General features: G+C 36.9%; 1 protein-coding gene across 6 annotated transcripts; it reads left to right on the top strand.

The window, feature by feature from the left end:
- The first annotated feature begins 606 nt into the window (after positions 1-606).
- On the top strand, positions 607-22347 carry LOC128307468 (forkhead box protein K2-like). 6 transcript variants are annotated; one of them, XM_053045335.1, is made up of 8 exons: positions 607-845; positions 924-1029; positions 7629-7766; positions 13883-15043; positions 15129-15747; positions 15817-16028; positions 19265-19551; positions 19621-22347. In XM_053045335.1, the coding sequence occupies exons 4-8, from the start codon at positions 14328-14330 to the stop codon at positions 19761-19763; spliced, it is 1977 nt and encodes a 658-aa protein (XP_052901295.1). In that variant the 5' UTR covers positions 607-845; positions 924-1029; positions 7629-7766; positions 13883-14327; the 3' UTR covers positions 19764-22347. The 6 variants fall into 6 exon arrangements, with proteins under 6 accessions (XP_052901295.1, XP_052901296.1, XP_052901294.1 ...); XM_053045336.1 differs by lacking the exon at positions 7629-7766; XM_053045334.1 differs by lacking the exons at positions 607-845; positions 924-1029 and adding an exon at positions 1709-1810 and having other exon boundaries at positions 7533-7766.
- The last annotated feature ends 301 nt before the right edge of the window (positions 22348-22648 follow it).

Here is a 22648-nt window from a genome sequence, read left to right as displayed (position 1 = left end):
TCCGACGTGGAATTCTGTTTCATCTCCGAGGAGGACCAAACTAATGGTCAATGGATTGTACCGGTGCCCAGCAAGTGTAAATGAAATCAAAGTAGAATACAATTTCGTGTAGAATCCCTTTTACACCATTTACTATTTTCTTTTGGATATGGCAAAACAATCAAAACGTAGGAAACCTTTATCGACCAGGCACAAAGTGAAACCATACGATTTAGTAGACAAGCATACTAGTCGCATGGAGGAAGTGTCACTAATACCATACCAAACCATATGTGGGTGGATAGATCATGCGTCTAACACGGGCGACCAAACGTCAAATGAAATTCAAAATGGCGGAACCATACACAGCCTTCATATTCACTTTGGATATCTCATACTCGATAGACCTTGGGGATAACTGGTAGATTGACGTTTTGTCAAATAGACATTCTGCGTATTTACGGAACCGCCTATCTCATATTTTGCCTATCTTGGGAATAAACTGTACCTATACGTATATCTATTGGCATTACGCTTGAAAAATTGTTATTTCTGTGTTGGTAGTCAATAGTAGCCGCACTTTCAAACTTTCCAACATCATCGTAAAGCAACTATTTCGTGATTTGATTATTCTGCTTCGAGTTAAACAAAACATTACGAAAGTATGGGGCACATGGCTTGAGCTGCCGGTCCTTACTGCCGCGATTTGCTGTGAATTGATTGGTTAAGGCCTAGAAACACAGTAGAAAAGGTAGAAAAGCTGGACCACCGTATCAGACTATAGTCATATTGTTTATATTTTTCTGATACATAAAATAAGGGTCGTTATAGGGTCAAACAAAACCTAACTTACCTATAAAGCCCTTGTGAGTTTCTAGTTTAATTATTCTAGCGGAGCAAACAAAAGTATCATCTTCATTAATCTTGTCATATTCGATTCGCAGTGCGGTGTGAAAGGAACAGGGTAACAGAGTTTAGTTGGTCCGGCGTTCGGTATTCACAAAAGCTACATACAGCTGCACCTTTTATTCTGGCGTATACGTAAAAGTGGTAAGTGTTGAATTGTTATATATTGATGTTCATACATTACTCACTTGTGAGAATTTCTAATTTCTTAAAGGTAGGGACAATAGTTGTAGTCGTGAAGCGCCGAATGTATTTTTTCAAACGATCAGAACTAATAATTTTGTTTGATGATGTATATTTAATTGTAGTAGGTTGAAATTAATTATAAACACTGTTGCAAAACTTTGTGTTTGTGTTGTGAAAAGTGTTACACATTTATTACCCGACTTTCAATGATGCGGGAAAATATCGCGGAAACATGAGAAAACAAAGATGGCGTTTTATTTCAATCATGTTGCCGCTGTGTGCTCGCTACAACGCACATCATTGCAAACCGCACATACACACCCTTGCAAATGGTCGCAGTGGTTGAAACGACTCGCTAGCGCGCCTTCGCATCGAATGATGAGGTCACAAAACTCACACCAGTAAACAATGTGTTCAATATGCGACTACGCGATACACATACAAGCACGATTCGGACACAAGCCTCGTCACGATTTACCATCGCAAAATAGGCACATTGCTTAAAGTGAATGCACGGCCAATGTTGCATTAGAAACAATTTGTGACTGTGCTGAAGAGGTTTATTCGAAATTTGGTTCAACTATCAACAAATGGCAGGAAGCGTCAGTTTTACAGTGTAATCAAAGTGCGAACAGTATAATTGTGAAGTACCTTCAAAGGTTTTGTAAATCACCAAGGACATATATGCTGCTGTGTATTTTCGGCGGCTACCGATGCGCACTTTCACACAAGATTCCCGGTATGGCGAATGCTTTACGCTGAGGTAGATTAAAAGAACATAGATGAACTAAGTTTCAGAGTTTTTGAGCTCATTTTAAACAAAATCAACATGGTCGTGAAGAGAAACTACACAGTGCATGAAAATAAGAGCGGTAGAAAAGTGCAGATAATAATGAAGTTTAGGAAACGCAACATAACCTTAAAATTAAGTTGTTTACATTATTTCTTTTTATGTTGGCTCTGTTGGCGGTCCAATGTTGGCTAGGTTATATTACATATCGAAGAATATTCTTGCATTTAGTAAACATTTTATGTTGCACCAAATGTTATATTCTGTTTCTATTTGCTAGTATTCAAAACTGTTTATATTGGAAGTTCTCCTAATATTTCAGGCCAGGCGGTAATATTTTACCCATAGGTGTGCTTGCGAGGAATAATATGTAGTAGCAAAGCCACGCAGGTTATGTGACATTACGGTGGTTAGGTTACAGGTTGCTTTAGACGAAAAAAACATGTGTATGTTACAGTGCTTCTCAGATGATATTGTAACATATCTTTAGTGACTTTTTTTGTAAACGCTAAGCATGAAATGCCTCATACGCTTAGAAGACGCTGTAAACGCTTTGGGTGTCTGTAGGCCATGACGGGTTTTTTGTAATGCTACAATGTGAATTGGTATCTGTAGCCGATGGCATTGCACACTGGTTTTGCAGAGCACGGGAAAGTATTTAACTTCAAGATATAAACACGAAAAAGTATCGAGATGCAAAAAGGTGAGCACGAATTTTAATGAACGTACACCTAATTTCAAGAATGGTAATTGGTAGAAAAAAATGTAGAATCACGAATTTAGTACGCATTGCTGTTATTGTTATTATTCCAAAACAACTTCCCGCGTATTATCTATTTCAATTAGTAAAATCTAACCAGAAACCAACCGATAATGAACTTAATGCGTTTCTTGGTCCAAGTCAACATTGTCGCTGTTAATCTTAACAGCGTCGCTTTCAATGTCAACTTGGTTCGACACTTACTTATAATTGCATCCATATTTTCAACCATGTGTACTTCGAAACAGTGATTACTGTTTCATTGAATCTACTAGACATCATGTTTGGATCGGTTGAATCGATCTGAGTTATAGGAGGTTGTTACCGTCGATGAATACTGCTTCTATTGTAAATACTCATACCTAGTTTTGAACAAATTTTGTTATTAGATCATACCGAAGATTGATGAATTTTTTTGGAAGTCAATTGAAGATAATTGCATGCATAGTATTCTTCTGTAGTAAATGTTATGTGAACTGCGAGCCGATTCCCTGTACGTATAAGACAATATTCAATTACGACCAGATATTTCTGCTTATATTGTACTTTACTGGACCATTGTAAGAAAAGATCTCAATGTTAGGAATGCAGTGCATTTGGAAAAGAATATGGAAAATAACTATACTCGGTTCTAAACCGGTGTGGTGGTAGGACGTATTTCAATAAGAGAAATCATATTGTTTTTATTTACTGTTCGTATGTTAACTGGAATGGAATGGATCCTCCTTTGAATGTAAGGCAAAATTTCATTCGTATATTGGTCGGAATCTTACTCTTAGTCAGTTTTATTGTATGCGTTTTAACGATTCCAGGCTTATGCGCTTACAGCTCCCCATAACAATGACAAGTCAAGTTAAGCCTAAGAAAAAAGGATTAGATGGTTTTTGCAATCAAAAGGTTCGGTCAGCTCCACAACAAATATTCAATCAAAGCATTTTGCGGTCTGAACCAGATTAAACCATGTTTGCCGTAGGCCAAAATTGTAAAATAACATTTCGTTATGAAAACTCCAAAAAAAGGATTATTGATCTAGTTTTTTATATATTTGCAATAATCAGATTTATAGTTTGTTTAAAATGAATTAAACTTAATGTTGACTTCGATTTTTCTCTTATTGTGGTTTCGCAAGAATAATCCCTAATGTCATTCTGTATGTGAAAATGTTATGTCCTTTACGAATTTGATCAGAGTGATACAGTCCGGTACTTGATTTTTGTAACAAATTCAGGCTGAAAGCTTTCTAACTTATAGAATGATCTGGCTGCCCCATTGCTGGAATACCGCGAACTATAAAGAATGACTTTACATTTGAACACAGTGCGTTTGGAGCACACTCGAATTGTACTCTTCCGCGGAACGGGGAACATCCGCGCAGTCTGAATGACATGTGTTGAAAATCATGTAAAAGGAACGGAACTTCATTCCAACGGAACCAAAATGCATCACAAAAAGAGAAATGCATCTCTCGAACAAGGAATTATATCTCTCAACATGAACTGACCTGAAAACCCTGTAAAGAATTTAGATAGAAAAATCTGACAACCCGGTCGCACTTGGTGTGTTGGGTCCATATTTGTAATAGTGTGCGTTTTGCCAACAATGGAATACGTCAATTAACACATTCTATGAAATATTTGTTTGTGTGTTCCTTGTGTTCTAATAGCAGGGGATGGGATGGATTGGGCAGAAAGTGATCAAAAACGTTTTGCATATTTCGTGATTTAGTATTTTGAATGTTAGGGAAGAAAGTAACTCAGATGATTAAACGAATGAAACGAAACATTAATATATTTATGAAATAGGAACATTGCCGTGTGTAGTTGGATGGAGTTTTTGTTCTAAACTAGAAGAAATAGATTTATTTATTTATTTATTTCTTCCAATATGACGACTTTTGCAGTACAATCAAATAGAAATAGATTGATTAGCTAGTTAATATACACCTACACTTAGTATCGGATAGAATGAACGAAACAAATACCTGTAACATACTAGCGCAGCAACCGTGCGCGTTTACACTATACCCGCCTAGTACTTTACCGGTTAAAAACGCTACAGCGTTTTCAAGAACCGCTACTGGTAGAACAAGTGTGTGCACAAATCAACGAACATTTGGTAGTTCTGATGCAATTGGTTCGTGGGCAATAACATAACGATTGTCGGGAGTGGGGATAACACATAACCCCTTGGCAACAGTACGGTAACGAAAGCAGCGTTGAAAACAAGTCACAGCTTACAGTTGTTGGATTATGTATGGCTTGTGATTCCCGTACCCTGCAATCGTTCACCTATACATACACGCGCGAACGCATACACTTTTAACGCGAGTGAAGTGTTGAGTTCTACGGGTTGTCAATTGTTTTTCTTTCCTTCCGTGTCTGGCAACCGCGTGGTGCGCGTTTTACACATAGCTTTGCTGGCTTAGGTTTTGCAAGACCATTTTCAGGGGACTCGTAAATTTTGGTGTTAAGAATTAGTTGACGCTGGAACTCTGATGTATTATACAATTTGTATTATAATACAAGCGTGCATACATTATTCCGTGACGGTGTAGTAAGTTGTGATCGTGCATAAACAAAAATATGCTCGGGTCGATGATAGTCCAGTGTGTTATGGAAGCAACTTTTCCCTCATCGATCAACAATTAGATGTTAGGGCCTAGTAGCCGCTGTTTCGGTGTGCTTTTCTCCTCTTCGATCAAGCATCACTGACCCCAGGTGTGTATCTTGATTGCTATAAATATACGTTGTTTCCAAGCAACATCCTCGTTCCCTTCATGTTCCTGGATATAATACTTTCTCAACTGTGGAAAGCAATAATTTTGTTGTTTTTTTGACATCCGCAACTTCTTCTAAAAATGCCGGTGAGGTGTAAGTGATTTTAAACAATTGAAAATCAAATCGAATAGGTATCCGTTCTACAAATCCGGAGAATAATACAAATTGAACATTTGTGTCGATTTCGTCGAAAAAGTATTAAAATGATATGCTTATATACATATATGTGTGTATTACATATATGAGTGTATGGTTGTGTGAGTAAACGGAAAGCATGGTGGTTAGTTTGATTTATTTAGTTTAACTGATGAACTAATTGTTTGTTTAGGTTATAAGAAAAGGAACGTTTCATTAGAAATATTTCAAAGAAGTTGTATCGTTCCTCAACTTACATTCGTATCTGATTCGATGAAAATCGTGCTAATCAAAGATCTCTAGTTGCGCATATTGGTGTATGTTTGTGTGATAGTGTTTGTGTCCGCGCTTGCGTATGTTCGTACATTTGTATTTTGGAGCAGATCTCTGTATGACATTGAAAAAAACAACAAATGTGTGGTGTGGAATAGTGGTTATATTTGCCAGCCCACCTGAACAAATTCTTTTGAAAGTATGCAGAGATGTGTCAAATGTGCGAATATACCACAAGATTGGTTACATTGGTTTGTAGCTGCTTTGTGCGTGCATGAGCTCATACAGTTATTGTTTATTCCATTCCCACACTGAGCTCGTTTCTTTTCCACGTGCCGTGAATATAGGGAAAATTTGCCTTTTCCTTCGCACGCGCCATCACGTATTCATGTTGCTGTGTGTGAAAATTGGCGACCGTGTGGTTGTATGTAGTTGTGTACGGACTTTGCTGCCGTGGAGCGGATAGGAAAAATATAAACAAACAAAAATAGTACCATTTGTTATCCGTGGCCTGGGGGCAGTGCGTCGTGAGATCAAATACACTTACACACATACACACACATTGCCCAATTACAATTGCTTGAATTATAAACACGGCGTATAAATGTGTTACGTGACGAGGAAGGCTTTTTTGCAATTTCTTTGTTTCATTTTTCTATTTTCATTTCGCACCGGTTTGTTCAAACAGTTGCACATACGTGTTCGCGCGTACGCATACATATGCAAGTATTTAAATCCATATTTTCAAGCAATTTCTTATGTGTTTTGACTATTTCCTTACTTTTGTAGGATGATTTTTTTTTGTTTTTTTCTAAACTTACTTTCTGTTGTTTGAAATGTTTTTTTTGACAATTCAATTAATAATAATGATATAATAAAGGTGCATAAGATATTACTTCGATTTATCTATCAGTTTTAATTTTGCTTCATCGAAAACGTTGAACCTGGTATTGTCCAGTATCGCCTAATAAATACTGCGCAAACAATCTTATTCTACGCAAACATGTTTTAGAACATGCGGTAGAAATATATACCGGTAGTAGAAAATAGAACCGGTATCCACATATTCTGTAGAAGAACGGAAAATGTGACTGCCTGAGTGACCGGTGTTAGCTACACTTTCGATAAAATTAATTTTAAATTATGAATATAAAACTGGGTAGAATGGATGGATTCAATTATTTCGAAAGTAATCAATTTTCTCAAAATGGCTTTTATAAAAATCTGCACCATGGGGCCCCGGCATGTTTGTTGACCATAATTACCAATTAAATAAATAAATAAACTTTGGGGATCTTTTTGATTTAGATTGCAAGTATTCATTCGTTGAGTTAAAACCGAACTACACTTGCTCAAGCATATATCATTCCTTGGTGTAAACAAATCGAGCAGTTTTTCAAGTATCACCCCAACATCGGGTTTCGCTGTGTTTGCGGCACGACAGCAGTGCGTATACCATCTCGGTATTTTGTGTCAGTGTGCTTGCCAGTCGGGTTGTGTGTGCTGAGTCGTACGTATTCTTTGCTTGTCGGTTGCTGTGAACGCTTCTGATGACATAAGTGCGCTCCAGTTCGTGGTATTTTTTTCGTGTTTGGTTCCTCAGTGCCTTTTGAGTAGAAAATATAAAAGCAGATTAACATATGCAGAGTGACGCCTGTCGAATAGTGGAAATGTATAAGCAGCAGTAAAGAAAAGTGTACTTTTGTTACCATGCTGTTTTCTGTAGTGCTTTTGTGATATTACTCCTGTCAAAGTATTGGTACGAGTTTTGTTCACGTGAAAAAATAAAATTTAAGTGGCCTTTAACGCTTTCGTTTGTCAGCATTTTACTACTCAAAAGTGGTTCAGCAAATATTTCTATGAATACCGGAACAAATAACAACAATCAACCTACAGCGAAAAACTATATTTTACAATACTGGAGAACGCATTAAGAAGCTACACCAATACACACTCAAACGTAAGTTGCACGCACACTATTACGTAGAATCATGGGCAAAAATTGAAAGCATATTGCGTGCGTAATAGCACCCGGGATACGTTCAAGAGATCGGTGCCAAATGCCTTGGACGTTTGCTGTCGTGTTGCTTTGTGAACTGAGCGGTTTGAGACTAGACATGTATATGTAAAACGTTGCTAAACAAGCTGTAACACCATTGTAAAGAAGCTGCGAATTGAAACATTTTATTGTATAAAGTATGTGTTTATACAATATATATGTTATTATATATGAAGTCTGTTAAAGTTTTCCAACATTGTTACATTCAATTCTGTTTTCGTACAACAAGAAAAAATGGAATGAAATGGTAGAACTATGAGGAACGAGTGAAGAAGAAATTAAAAGCAAAAGATTCACTGATTTGGAACATCGTTTATACTGTTTGTGTGTGGGTATGTTTATTTATGAAAAGGATGTGTTTGTGTTTGTGCATGTGCGAGGCCGGCAGCATTGAAAAATAAAATTGAGCTGAGCATATAATTTATTTTGGAATTCCGAATTGCTGGCATCATCACTACCAAACAAAACACACACCGATCACATTATTGCATGGCATCACTAGCTTCAAGCACGCAGCGGTTTGCCTTTTTCGACCACGCAAGCGATTTTAAATGTGCCGGCGTTTAATAACGTGTATGCGAAATTTATTTTTATTTAATATAATTTATATTAAATATATTTATATATTTATATATTGAATATAATATAATAATACAATGCAAGGCATTTATCGCGGCTGTTTAGTTTTTAGTGATTGGTCTTTGGGGTAAAGTATAATAAAATATTGTAAACACATTTGTGATGCTAGCCATGTATCAGATACTTTCAAGCATAAGTTTGCTCTGACTTAAAGAGTGAACGGACCCAAAACTAAAAGTTAAAACATTTGGCACATTTTTGAATTGCTGCGTAATAATAATAATAATTGCCGGTTAATTCCTCTGTGCAATTCATTCATAAATTCGTCTCCTATTTATAAACGAGACTGATTTAGTCCTTTCTAACAGATTATGGGCCCAGGTGGGAAAACTAAGAATAGAAAGATCTATCTTAACAGATCTGGAAATACAGGGATTGGATGATAGAACAACCTGTACATATTCATGAATATTTGAACTGCTGTCAAACTGTGTATAGTTGCAGACTTGAATGGCAGCACATGATATAACAACGGCATCGGACATTACTACAACACTAGTACGATAGTATAAATGAAGTATAATCCGATGAATATTATACAAGCTAAATTTACAAGGGATCTACCACGTGTATAAATTAAAAAGTTCCAGTACTTTGACGGGAAAAGCGGTTTCCGGGAAAATTTCAAATTTTTTATTTTTCACTGTAGTACCCGTACAGCATATTGTGCTTATTGTTGTGAATCCCATTCCATTAAAACTGTTTGGGCGTCGATGAAAACCATTCACCGACCCATTTTTGGACATCTTCATTTTCGCAGAAGCGTTGCTCTGAAAGTGCATGGCCCATAGAAGCAAACAGGTGATAATCTGAAAGGGCCAGGTCTAAGGAGTCAGGCGGGTGTGATTGAATCTTCCAGTTGAAGTTTTTGTTCAATTCACTATTCGTTGTTGGTGACTAGTGGTATTTACCATTTCACCCGGTTTTAATAGTTCGTGGTACACCACTCCCTTTTGGTCTTGGTTTGTTGCGGATGGGGCGGCTTCATCAGGAGAAAGCCATGATTTTTTACGATTAGGATTCACAAAAAAAAAACACTTCTCATCACCAGTAGCTAATCGCTGCAAAAATAACACTCTCTCTGGAACAGTTAAAGATACATTTCACAAACAACTGGTCGATGCTCCAACTGTCTTTCGGTCAATTCATGGGGAACCCATTTTACAAGCCCATGAATCTTGCCAACTTTCGTCACATTCATTCCGCCAACTTTATTTGAATTTGACTAGGGTCTGCATCCAATAGCTCTTGCAATACTGCGTTATGATCACGGTACTTCGTTGTTCACGGAAATCAATATCAAATATAAGACACTTCGATGTCAACCTAATGTCAAACGAAAAATATGAAATATCTGTCAAACTGATCCAATGAACATTAACCGGGCAAAAATAACAAATACTCCAACCGGACATTTTCAACTTGTACATGTACACCTGGTACATGCTGACGGACACGCTCAAAGGTGGAAGTCATACATTTTGGATGATGCATTAATCTTTGAAGCAGAGATTCAATTTCATTCACTCAGGTTAAAGAATCAACAGATTCTTGAATCTCAATCAAATTGTGCCAAATCAAAACCTTTCGCGGTATGCATCAGGGAGATTCGGAACCAAATTTTGATTTTGCTGCTTTCGAGCTTGCAGTCTTGTATGTGTCGGTTTAGGTGTAGAAACAGATGGTATCTAATAGATCGTGCGCAAGTATTTCGGCTGGCTCAGATTGCATATGAGACACACATGGATTAGCACTGTTGGTTTTGTAGCGTTTGTTTGTTTCTCTTTGCCCTTTGGTGCACCGATACAAATATTATTCCCGAAGTGGTTCCTACCGTCCACAAGTGGGCTCTTGGAAATATTGAGTGGGCGATGAGCTTCGAATAATTTACCGATGGACGAATTTCTTTTTCAGAAGCATATTGTCATAGAATTCTCAATAATTTCTTATATTGAATTGAATTGATGAATTGATAGTTCTTGTGATTGCAATTTTCGATCAAGCATAGTTGAAAATTGAACAATTTTTAAAACATACAGTACAGTGACAAAGGTAATAGACCATTCCCATGTACCGGTGCCTCTAGCATTGTTGGTGTCGGTGAAACGGAAAGCAGAACTAAAACAGCTTAGATTTTAACGTATTAATAAAATACATTAATTGTGCGACAAATCGTAGTGTATTATGTAATCATGCGGTCGAGTTGTTTTTTTTTATCCAGGAATAACCTGGAAAAAGGGAATTCCCTTCAAAACGGGAATGTGACGTAGCATTTTTGCAGATCTGTATTCCAAATTTAACGAAATTAATTTGCAAAGAGAAAAAAAGAACATCATAAAAACTAGAGCAGCTATTTCTGCGTTCAAATCTAAACTAGTGTATTTAAAAAAACTAGAAACGTAAGGAATTGTGAGCGATATACAAACATATTGCTCACACTTAGAAATGTTTCACGAGGATTCCAACATAAGATTTAACGACATTTTAAAAGTTAAGGCATGAATCCTCCTTCTTTTTCAAAATGGAGGGAACATAAATGTGCTGTTGCAAGAAGAACTCCTCATTGAGCTTCAATCTAAAATAAAATAAGAACCAATGCTCAAGTACGGGTAATTAAAATTGTTGACTGCAAAATAGCGTCCAACTACTTTATTCTAGTTTGTTGAGGATAGCTGAAAAATTGCTGGTACTTTCCTATTGTTTACTCGGGCACATGCGTAAATAAGTCTGGCAGAATTGGCTTTCACTAAATTGGGCACTCGTTTCCATATCCAGTTCTTGCGCTACAGTAAAGGGTTTTACGTTTCACTGTATATTTCACGCTTTTGCTTATTCGTTTTTGCTCATTATTAGGAATTTGAAGAAAAAAATAATAATGATAAATATTTGTGTGGTAAGGGCGGTCTAGTGGCACGACAGTAGCGGCGCCGGTCTTCACACGAACGGACTGGAAAAAATCCTATTCGGACCAATCCCCCGTAGCAAGGTCTGACTATCCGGCTACGTGGTAAAATAAATCGATACGGCCTGGCCGTTCTAACGAAGAAAAAAATGTGTTAAGTTTTGACGTAATTTAATCGTCAAAAATTTCATTTTATATCCCTATTCTTGAATCCGCTTACTGATCGTAACACGACGACAGGACCGAGAAAAAATTCTATCTCGATGATCCGTTTCTCCGTAGTTATCCGGCCACATGGTATTATCATAAGTCTATACGGCCTTGGCTGTTCTAATGCAAAACAAAATCTAGCTTGAAGTCCTTAGTCCAGCTAGTAGCTGTTATTCCAATATTTTCTTCCCTTAAATTTAAAAAACAAAATCCGTCTTTTCAGTCTTCTCTTCGATCGCTACTTTATGCATTGCACGGATTCCTGGTTAACCCCACGTACAACAAAAAGAAGTTAAAGTTGTAGAATACCCTGGAGCTTGGATTAATTTTGTAAAAGATCTAATTATCTATGAAATGATCATAATTATCTGCTATTCTTTGGAATCGTTGCTAACTGATGTATTAACAAAACCATCAGCTAGGGTCAAGATAGAATTCTTATGAAAGCAAATTAGAAAAAAAAAAAAAAAAAAAAAAAAAATGGGGCGGCCCGGTGGCATGATGGTAGCGGAGCCGGTCTTCACACGAACGGACCGGACCAAAATCCCATCCGGATCAATCTCCCGTAGCAAGGACTGACTATCCTGCTACGTGGTAAAATAAGTCGATACGGCCAGGCCGTTCTAACGAAACAAAAAAAAAAAAAAAAAAAAAAAAAAAATTAGAAAAATAAGCAAAATAGGTCTTGAATTGAGGAGGATTGTTGAAACATCAAGCATGATATCGAGTAGTCTGCAGCAATTGTAATATGAAAGCATTTGTCGTGTAACACCATAAAGGAGATAGGTTTTGGTCTTTCTATTGATCGATCGAAAGTTACAGATGAAGAAATTTTGCAGTCATGCAAAAACATATTTAGGCATGAAAAGCATTATACGTGTCTCAAAACATGTGTTCGTGTATGTTTGTATTAGTATATGTATGTGCGTATGAATCTGTATTTTAATGTTATAGGAATTACTGTGTGCAACCTTCGGCTTCATGATATGTTAGGGTACGAATGAGACGAATGTACGAACACATGGTGCAGCTGTGTTTCGAATGCATCTATTGGTGGGCTCCATTTTGCGTATGAAGTAAGGAATTGTTTCCATCTCCTGTGATTTCGAGGCAGGAAAATAATACAACAATCTTTGCTGATGCATGTTGACTTCGAGCCATCGCGTTAGGCGAGTGTTTCAACTTCGAACAGCGCATATATTGTTGAACTTGAAGATTACCTTTTGATGCCATTCACATACCTACGGTAAACTTCTAGGAGCTTACTAGCCGGAAAATAATGTAATTTATAATACAACTCGTTTTTTGTCGGAATAAGCAAATCTACTTTCGTGCTTGTTTTATGTGTTTGTTTTGATCCGGTTTTTTTTCTGCTCGAAATTTTCAAAATTGCATGTGTATGTATTAGTACCAAAACCAGCGACAAACCTACCTCTGTGCTTTGTTAATCCACCATGCTTGACCCGTTCACGTTGTTTATTCTGACAAACAAAAGGCTAACGCGGACCGGGGTCCCACTTGCGACGTTTCACTGGCATTTGTTTGTACGGTCATTGGGTATTTTCAAAGCTTGGAATGGGTATTAATAAAAACGCTACAGTGTTGTTTTTGTATAAGTTAGTTAACGTGCTTGTATTATTAATAATAGCAACGTTTTACGTTTGGTTAAGTGCGTTCATCGAATATAAACCAAGTAGATCTGGGTGCGCCGTGTTTTTTTTTGGTGAATGGTGCAGGAAATTGTGTCTATGTTCTAATATAATTTAGGTTGGTATATTCTTACAAACGCATGCGCGTCACATCAATGTATTTTTCCACTGGAACGCAAAATCAATTGGATATACTTCACCGTCAACAATTGATACGCGGCACTGGTAGCAGCCTTGAATAGCTATGTTGTTTAGTAAGCGGCATGACACGGTTAGCTTGGGTTTACGTTTTGCAATCTACTGCGCAATAAGCTCCTAAAGTTTAGAAAATCCTGAACTTTGCTAACATTCTACATTAATTAATATATGTAAATGGACAATAATTCAAAATAACTTAAATTTAGCATGCTAAAACTATAACACCCTATAATACCTATTTCCAAAGTTGCTCAATCCTATGCCACCTAATATGTCATGTATTACCCGCAGAAAAAAATAAAAAATAAACTTACGTATGTGTTTCGTATAACTTGAATGGTATTTGACAAAATATGCGTTTGTTAAAGAAACCTAAACTGAATAATCTTACTATTTTCATCTATTTTGTCTCATTACAGTTGCTGCTTAAGCGATTTGGTTTTTGAACTCAGCTGAAAAGGAAGGCGCTGGTTGGTCATCATTTGCCCTATTACCATATAGAGAAAGAAAAGAGAGTTTGTGTGTGGATGTATGTGTTTCATGAGGTGTAACAGAGTTCTCGGACATTTTAACGTTTCGCAAATAACTTTCTTGTTCGCGTATAACTGAGAGTGCGCCTGAATAGCAAATACACACGTTATCGAAATCCCTCATTGGTGCTATACCGATAGTGGTTTAAAGTGTTAGTAGGTAGTTTCCGTATGTACGGTGTAAAGGACGATGCTAAACACTGGTTGCACGTCCTGGACTATTTGTATTGCACCGTACTGTTTAAGTAACAACAACAACATCGACAAGTAGTGGTGCTGAGAGAAGTTGAGTGCGTTGCCTCTATAACGATTCTAGTGCAAAAGTGTTTGTATCATGTCGAGCGCAACTCAGGATTGTATACCGCCGCGCGGTAACGGAGAAATGAAGTTGGTCAAGCAGGAAACACAACAATCAATCAGCCAGACCGATCCAAATGATTCTTCCTCCGGAAGCAACAACAGCAGCGTTGCCCAACATTTGGCAGGTGGAGCTAGCCAGGGCACTTCGTCCACCTATCAAAAACCAGCCTCCTCAAACAACAACCATACAGCGAATTCGCATCGCTCAAGACGCACGTCAACGTCTTCACCTGTGTCTTCGCCGTCGCCGACGCTACCGACCGCTTCGGCAAAACTAAGCAACGGTGCTGGCAAGACATCTTCGTCTTCCACGACTGTCTCTGCCAGTATGGGATCAACTGGAACTGCTACTAGAATGGTTCCTGCTTCCGCTCCGGCAACTAGCGGAGAGCCTAGCGGGTTAGGTTTATCAGGTAGTAATACGGCTAATTATCACAACTTCATTGGACGACTTATCAGCAAAGACAACATGCTGCTAATAAGCGAAGACGTGATCGAAGTCGGCCGTAACTCGTCAAAGTCACAGGTGGACTTCCACGTTGGCAAGAACAGTTTCATTTCCCGAAAGCACTTCATCATCCAGCACGATATGAATGACGAGTTTACACTTTTCTGTTTGAGCAAGAATGGTGTGTTCATCGACAATGTATTTCATCGAAAGAGTGGTGAACCGTACAAATTACCAAAATTGTAAGATACGATCAAGCCGCGAACTCTATGGCCGCGATTGGTTTGTTGAAGTCTAAATAATCGTATTCTCTTGTTTCAATTGCAGATGCAGCATCCGTTTTCCAAGTACAAATATTAAGATCCAGTTTGAAAACTTAATTGATCAGGCCAACAATGGCATACTTGTCGACCTGAACGAACACACGCCGGTTAAAATGGGAACCGGACCGATGGGAGGCATTCCGTTGCACGCTGGTTCCATATCCGGTGCATCGATGGGTGGCATTTCACAGAACGTCACCGGTGGCACAAGCAGTGGTGCCAATCACAACAATACTTTGGGTCTTGGTGGAAGCGGTGGCAATCAGCACCATTACCACAATCGTGGTGGCAAATCACCATCTTCTAGTGTGATTTATGCGCCGCTAAAAATTTCAATTCCCTCCGAGCATAGTAATGCTGGTACTGTTGGTTTGCTCGGTGATGTATCGCGTGGGTCCGGTCGAAGTGGTACTGCCGGAGGTGGTGGAGGAAGAGGAAGCGATATGCATGCTATAGGTGGTAGTGGTTACCCGTCTCCAACGGGTACCATTAGTGCTGCTAACAGTTGCCCAACTAGTCCGCGACAAAACGTGCACGAATTTGCCCAGTACAACAGTAACCACCATCATCATCAGCACAGCGCCGCTAACGTAGTCAGCAACAATAATAACAATAATTATTCGGTGAGTAGTTTATTAGATATTCTTAACTGGCATATCATGCTAAAAAAATGATTTTATTTCTGATCGTAGGAATTTCAAGCCCCGGCTACTCAATCATTGGAAAGTGATAAGCCACCATACAGCTATGCGCAGTTGATCGTTCAAGCCATCTCGGCATCACCAGAAAAACAGCTAACGCTATCGGGGATTTATTCGTTCATTTCGAAAAATTATCCATACTATCGTACCGGAGCGAACAAAGGATGGCAGAATTCTATTCGGCACAATTTGAGCTTGAATCGGTAAGCATATTAAAACATGTACCGTTTACTCTAAATGAATGTAGAATGTTTTTTTTTAAGTAGGTATGAGTTAAATTACCCCATTATCTATTTATCTTCATTGGAAATTTTGAGGAACTTATCCAAAATTTGTTGCCCAAAAATTATCCTGTTCGTGTAGTCGCTCGGTTCAAAACACAACATTATTATACATTTTTATTGCATAAACCCATGGAAAGGACAGACATGTTTCATAAATATCCACATTTTGCGTAGAATTAGCAATACACGAATATCAGAAAGATGAAAAAGTTATACAATAAGAGTTTATTGCGTGTTGGATTGCATTCCTACTATCGCTGATTCGTTATGAGGTCAACGGACACAGATCCACGTTGACGAGAGTAAGACAAATCTTTTAAAAATATGGGCAAAGAGCCAAATCTCGGACATTGCAATATTAACCGCGATTATGAGCTTTGTATATAAATGTTTAATCCTTCCTTTAAGTAGAACGCATTTGCGTTTGAACGTAACGTATTCAATCAAATAAGTAGTTATTGCACCAAATATCTGCTTTTTTAATGGCATAAGTGCGAATTCAATTAAAGATTGCCTGAGAGTTGATATTGATACGTACATGAGCTAAAATTCTCTTTTGACGAAACATTAATTAACAATTTACGCTATATCTCGAGGTAATTCGTTCATCGTGTAAATGTACTGCAGTAAAGCGGATATTGTAACTCATCTAAGCATCCATAAGATGTTTGAACGTTTGCTTACATTTTTATGTGAAACTATATTAATGTTCTTACATTAATGTTTTTACATTTCTTTTTTTTATTTGTTTTTGATTGCAAGTCGTTGATTGCTTGAGATATTTAGCAGAAAAGATTAAATTTTATTTCTGAGGTTCGTTATTATGTGTTATAGAAATATGCGCCTAATTTTGTTGTGGAAGTTTACAAATTTACTTACGCACTTCATATTGTAATAAGAACTAGTAACCTAGTAAAAGTAGCTAATTGAGATTTAACATTTGTTTGAGAGCGATTGAAAGCCAAAGAAAAGGGCGATAATAAGACAAGTGCATTGATCTTAAGACTCGAGAAAACGAGTCATAATTTAACACAAGATGAAATTAAAACCGTTTCTATAGCACTGATTAATCAGATGCTACTACTTATAGACTTCATTGTCCTGCAAAGCAAGATTAGATTCTTATAGGTTTAAAGTATATGATAATGTCTATGTGTATATGATGATGATAGTGTGAGCTGAAAATTTGAGTATAATCTTATAGTATTTCAAACACAGAACAGAAACAGAACATAACAGAATAGAACAGAAATTGAGGATGTAAGTGTCACATTTGCAGTGTGCAGCTTAGAAAAAGAGGAACAGATTTATGGAGTCTGATAAAATCTAACTTCTTTTCACGGAAAATAATGTTAAAAAAAGATTCACTTTTAGGGAAAGGAACCACCACTGCTTTGCGTCAAAAGTGCCTTCACTTTTCCTATAGTCAAATTCTAAACACGTTGTTGTTCAGAGCCCACTGTGAAGCTGTGAGTAATTAGAAACACATTTTGTCTTTTTTGAAATTGTTGGTCAGGTTTAATTTCCAATAATTTGAATGACCATCTGAAAAAATAAGTGTAAAATTATAATAATCTCAAGTTATCTTATCTCAAGTTATCAAGTTAATAATTTCAAGTTGAGTTATCTCAACATGTTTTAGTGAGTTAGAGAATGAATTACTTAAGGTGGCACACCAATTTCCAATTTCCGTTACAAATAATTTTGTTAACTCAAGTATAACTCAACTACAAAAAATTACATACACCTATTAAGTGTTGTACTCTATTGTAGTGTAGGACCTTTCCCCTCTAAGAACTGATTATCCAGCTGAGGGTAGGTATATAAAGCAAGAAAATCCAGATATGAATGAGCGACATCTATAAGGTTGTAGTAAAAAAATATGAACAAGGAATGGTATTCATGACAAAAACGGACAGAAGTTATAATCCGATTAGATTAAAATACATAAATTTACAAAAACTTCAATTTAGCCCTTCGCTAGCACGAGTGGCTCCAGCTAAGGTAATCTCAGCCAATATGGTCCGCGGGCTGAAAATTTTTGAAATCCCTGATCTAGCGTCATATGTGAGGATGATCAGTTTTCAGTATCAATATTGCGCTCGACGCAAACAGAAGTATAGTACCACGTTCGTATGAAATTATACCTGGAAGTTAAATACAGTTATTTTGTTTTGCTATTGCAGTTTTTACAGAAAGACAATTAATAGGGCGTTTTGTTATTATACAATAATGCCAAATAAATTTCTGCTAAGCAGATAGTTATTATATGATAATGTTTATAAACGGCAGAGTGTATGACCAAATAAATTGGTCCTATTGTTAAACTTCCGATAAACTAAACTTAGATTACGATATTCAATTGCATATGATTAAGAACTGTTCTTACTAGACTTAGTTGCAAGGTGCCATCGCAATTATAGGGATTGTTTTCACTATACCAACGTTTTGCTTGGTCAATGTTGAAGACAGGTTTAATATTATTGTTCGCTCATGGCAAAAAATTTGTAAAATCTGTTGCTCCTATCAAATGTGAACGTATTTAAGAACATTGAACAGTTTCACATTTCTTATCGCGTGATTGTGGACTAAACAGCAAGCAAAGATTATCATATGATGAATAGTTATATTGTGGCAAAGTATGAAACGTATTGATTACAATGGCTTTGATTACATTCTAGCTTATGAGGTCATGTCGTGCACGGTCATAGCGTGCTGGTTTCTAGCACAAAACGAACCAGTATTTAAATTATTTCGTTATTTATTTAAGTTATTTTAAGCCTTGTGCGTCGGAAAGCTTTGTCGACTGCTTAGAAAAACTGTAGTCTTGTCATTAGTCTTATTTAATTTATTATGTATTATAATTATAACGGCTCTCTGTCGTGTTATTATTTTTCTGATATATTTAGCCTCACCACAATAATGCTTCGAAGCTTCGGTGAACATTCGATCAAAAGCAACTTTTAAATCCCTTAACCGTCGCACTCTAACATAACGCACTCGCACATTTATTAATATGTTACAACATTTGAATTTGTTTGTGTTGAAACTTCATTGTTATTTCGGCAATAATAACTCGCCGACAATTTACAAATTGGCTGCATAAGCTGGTGGATTTATGAATAATTTATGTATGTCTTTGTCATGCTATACAGATACTTTATTAAAGTACCGCGATCACAAGATGAACCAGGTAAAGGTAGCTTTTGGAGGATAGATCCTTCAAGCGAACTGAAGCTCATCGATCAAAGCTACAGAAAACGACGCCAACGTGGTTCGCAGTGCTTCCGATCGCCATTCGGCATGCCTCGTTCGGCACCGGTTTCGCCAAGCTATACCGACAACTCGCGTGAAGGTTCACCAATTAACGAGGAATTACTAATGTCGGCCCCTGGTTCTCCTGGACAAAATAATAGTGGGTACTCCGCGAATAATCATGATGGTATGAAGTATAACGCTACTGTATGGGATTGATTTTATTTTTCATATTTTATTATATTGTCATTCGCAGGTTCTCAACAGTCTTCGTACCAGAACCAGTACACGGCATACGCAAGCGCTGAGCATCAACAACAAGAAGTTTATGAAGAAGATGAGCAGCTCGAATACGAAAGTGATGATTATGAACCGGGCAGCAAGCGTCAAAAGATGTAACTCTCTTGTATCTAAAAGAAAATTTTCTAAAGTGATTTAACTTTTGGACGTATTTTGGCGAGAAAAAACACGTTGTCAGGTTTTTTCTTTCGGTTCAGTGAAGCTCATTACTGTTTATCATTTATACATATATGTTTAACTTTCAATGCACACGATATGGAACCTATGAGAGTTCCACTATATTTCACATTAGACGGTAAAAGCATGGAAATGAGGAAATTTATCAGAGCGTATGATAGGATGTACACAAGTCTGGTATGCTACCTGATTTACGTTGAGGCGACACCAACTCACATTCACTTTCGAAATAAGTTTTAAATACTTCCCTGCAAACGATGGTTGCAGCTTATTTGCTTTTTGATAATTTAACAATGCAATAAATACCCTGAAAGGTTTCTTGAAAATACAACATTATGTAAAACTTGTAGACCTTTGTATTATGGTTGAATGTTTTAGCAAATGTGTTTAATTTAGATTTTTTTACAATTCCAACATATTCTTCATGAATTTCATATAAATTACAAAAAATCATTGGTAATTGAATTGATTTCAACATAATAGAAGACCAAAAGAACCTACATAACGTCGTTGATCTTATTGTTTACAACACGAATTATAATGGTTTCCTAAAAGACACGCGTTTTCTCCCCTGTGAATATGTTTCAACAAGGTTTTTAAATATTCTCAGCGACCTTATTTTACCACTTATTACAACTGCTAACTTTTTTGTTTGGGAATGTCAGTAGCCATAGTAAAGTGCTGCATATGTGTTGAGGTACCCCGAAGGAAACACAAATTGCCTCTGCTGCATTTTCGAAATGATTAGTTAAAAATATTCAAAGAAAACACAGGAAGGAAGGGAAAACAGTGAGAGTTAATTCAGTTTTGATCATCCCACAGTAAGATTTTGTAGTTTTGCTTTGTTAATATCAGCACTAGATTCAATGTCACATTTGGTGGTATTGTAAGCTGTTTATTTAAAAATGGAATAAATAAAGAATCTATGCTTTGTCAGAGAGAAACAATACGCGTTGTGACGGTTGAGGAACAATGGTGTTAAATACACATTTTTGTGTGATTGTAATAAGTCATAAAAGAGTCTCCTAACCTGTGGTGAGGAGTTCGTGCACGCATGTGTGTTTGTCATACTCCTGTTGGAGTGCAAAAAATGAATGTTTTATGTTGATCAACAAATATGGCAAAGTAAGGGAACGTCTCCGCCACGCGATTTATAGCATGGCTTTTTGTTCTGGAGCTGGGTAGAAATAAATGAAGGAATGTAGCTTTATGCTTTGGATCATGGTACCCCGTATCGTAAATCTACACATCCCCGCCGGAAAAGGAGAAGGAATCATTTATAAAACCTAACAAATTGTAATTATCGTAAACCAGAACATAAGAAATTATACATAGAGTAAAGTTAGTGTAACAAAAGAAAAAATGTCAGTCGCAGTAGTAGTGTAGCTAGCTGTAAGCCACATTTTCCATCCCCTCCACCTCACGATCATCATCGCTTATACCTTTTATACATAGCCATATCCTGACGACATCGATGCTTGCAAGCATCACACCGTCCCATAAACTTTCCACAACGTCCTAACAGGAACCTTATTTGACTACCCCCGATTACTATCCATTATAATGATTTTCCTATTCAACCGACCCCAAATAGAACCTTATGCATAGCTTTTAATATGTTTTTAGGGAGAAATTAATTTTAAAATTATTGTTCTTCTGAACGATGTTTGAAAATGAGCATAAGCACGAAACAGGAGAATCTATGTCTCTAGCAAACGATACGATATAGCACAGATTGGGTGAAGCCTCTAAAAAATTCATAGTTTGAAAAATTCTTGTCAAAGCGCGCCATTGTTATGGCATCCGAGGTAAAAGATAATTTGTGCGCATGGACGGATTGGTTTACCTAATACAATGATGGATAAATCGCTACCGTGTTGCGCATATCTAAAGAAACGTATATTTTAAATACAGTCTTTACCAGAGTTACGCGGATTTTATAAATTTGACATTTCGTGTAGTTTTGTATGTGGAATTCACTGTCCAGTTTGCAATTTACAAAAAATCTCAGAATAAGTTACATTTTTGTTCAAGTAGAACGGCCGAGCCGTATTGCTAATGCTAACACGTTACATTTTATTATTTAAAACATTATCTTTGTTAAAAATTTGCTATAATTCTCGCAATAAACGTAGTAATATCAAATTTGGATGCTTGGTAATAAAAAACAAAATATTTAGCTTGGTAACGTGGAAATAAGTATTCGATCCCTTCATACAACATATAGACGATGTATTAAAGGAAACTTGAGTAACGCGAAAATTTGAGATACATGAATTTCTCTGGAACCCAATATCCGCGTATCTCGGGTATTGACTGTAGAGCGTTTTATATTGGACGCAGCACAAAAATGAGCTGCTGGTCGCGCAAATGTTTTTGTTTTCAATTGAAATTGTTTAGACTACTGCGTCGTAGTTAGCAGGATTATTTGTCTGAAAATAATTCTGAATCAAACACTAGTGCGAAAAAATGATTCAAAAAACAAAAATAAAAACCTTTAATTGTATGTTGCACGAGAAAAGCTATCAGGCGAAAGAAAGTTCGCGTAGGAGACGTTAATGTATAGAGAATAAAAAATAAGGCCATTCGTTTGAGACGTTAATTCATACTTAGATGTATTCTGTAAGAATGAAAAAAATTGTCAGCATAGAGAAAAAAAGAAAAATACAAATTTGAACTAAATCAATCAGATTGATTTGATGAAGTGTTGTATGGAAGTATGCTTTAATGTGACAAAAAGGTCGAAAGTTGCAAAAAATGCAGTACACTTACACGCACTGCCTACATTTACAGATTAATACTTACTA

Source organism: Anopheles moucheti, chromosome X, assembly GCF_943734755.1.
Source record: "Anopheles moucheti chromosome X, idAnoMoucSN_F20_07, whole genome shotgun sequence".
Lineage (NCBI taxonomy): Eukaryota > Metazoa > Arthropoda > Insecta > Diptera > Culicidae > Anopheles > Anopheles moucheti.
Note: the sequence above shows the minus strand (reverse complement) of the source record. Positions and strands in the feature narration are given on the sequence as shown.

Excerpts from the sequence above, each read along its gene's own strand:
- LOC128307468 (XM_053045336.1), top strand. The coding sequence starts at position 14,328 with ATGTCGAGCGCAACTCAGGATTGTATACCGCCGCGCGGTAACGGAGAA. Across the intron at positions 15,748-15,816 it reads ATAATAACAATAATTATTCG|GAATTTCAAGCCCCGGCTAC; the intron begins GTGAGTAGTTTA and ends TTCTGATCGTAG. Across the intron at positions 16,029-19,264 it reads CACAATTTGAGCTTGAATCG|ATACTTTATTAAAGTACCGC; the intron begins GTAAGCATATTA and ends CATGCTATACAG.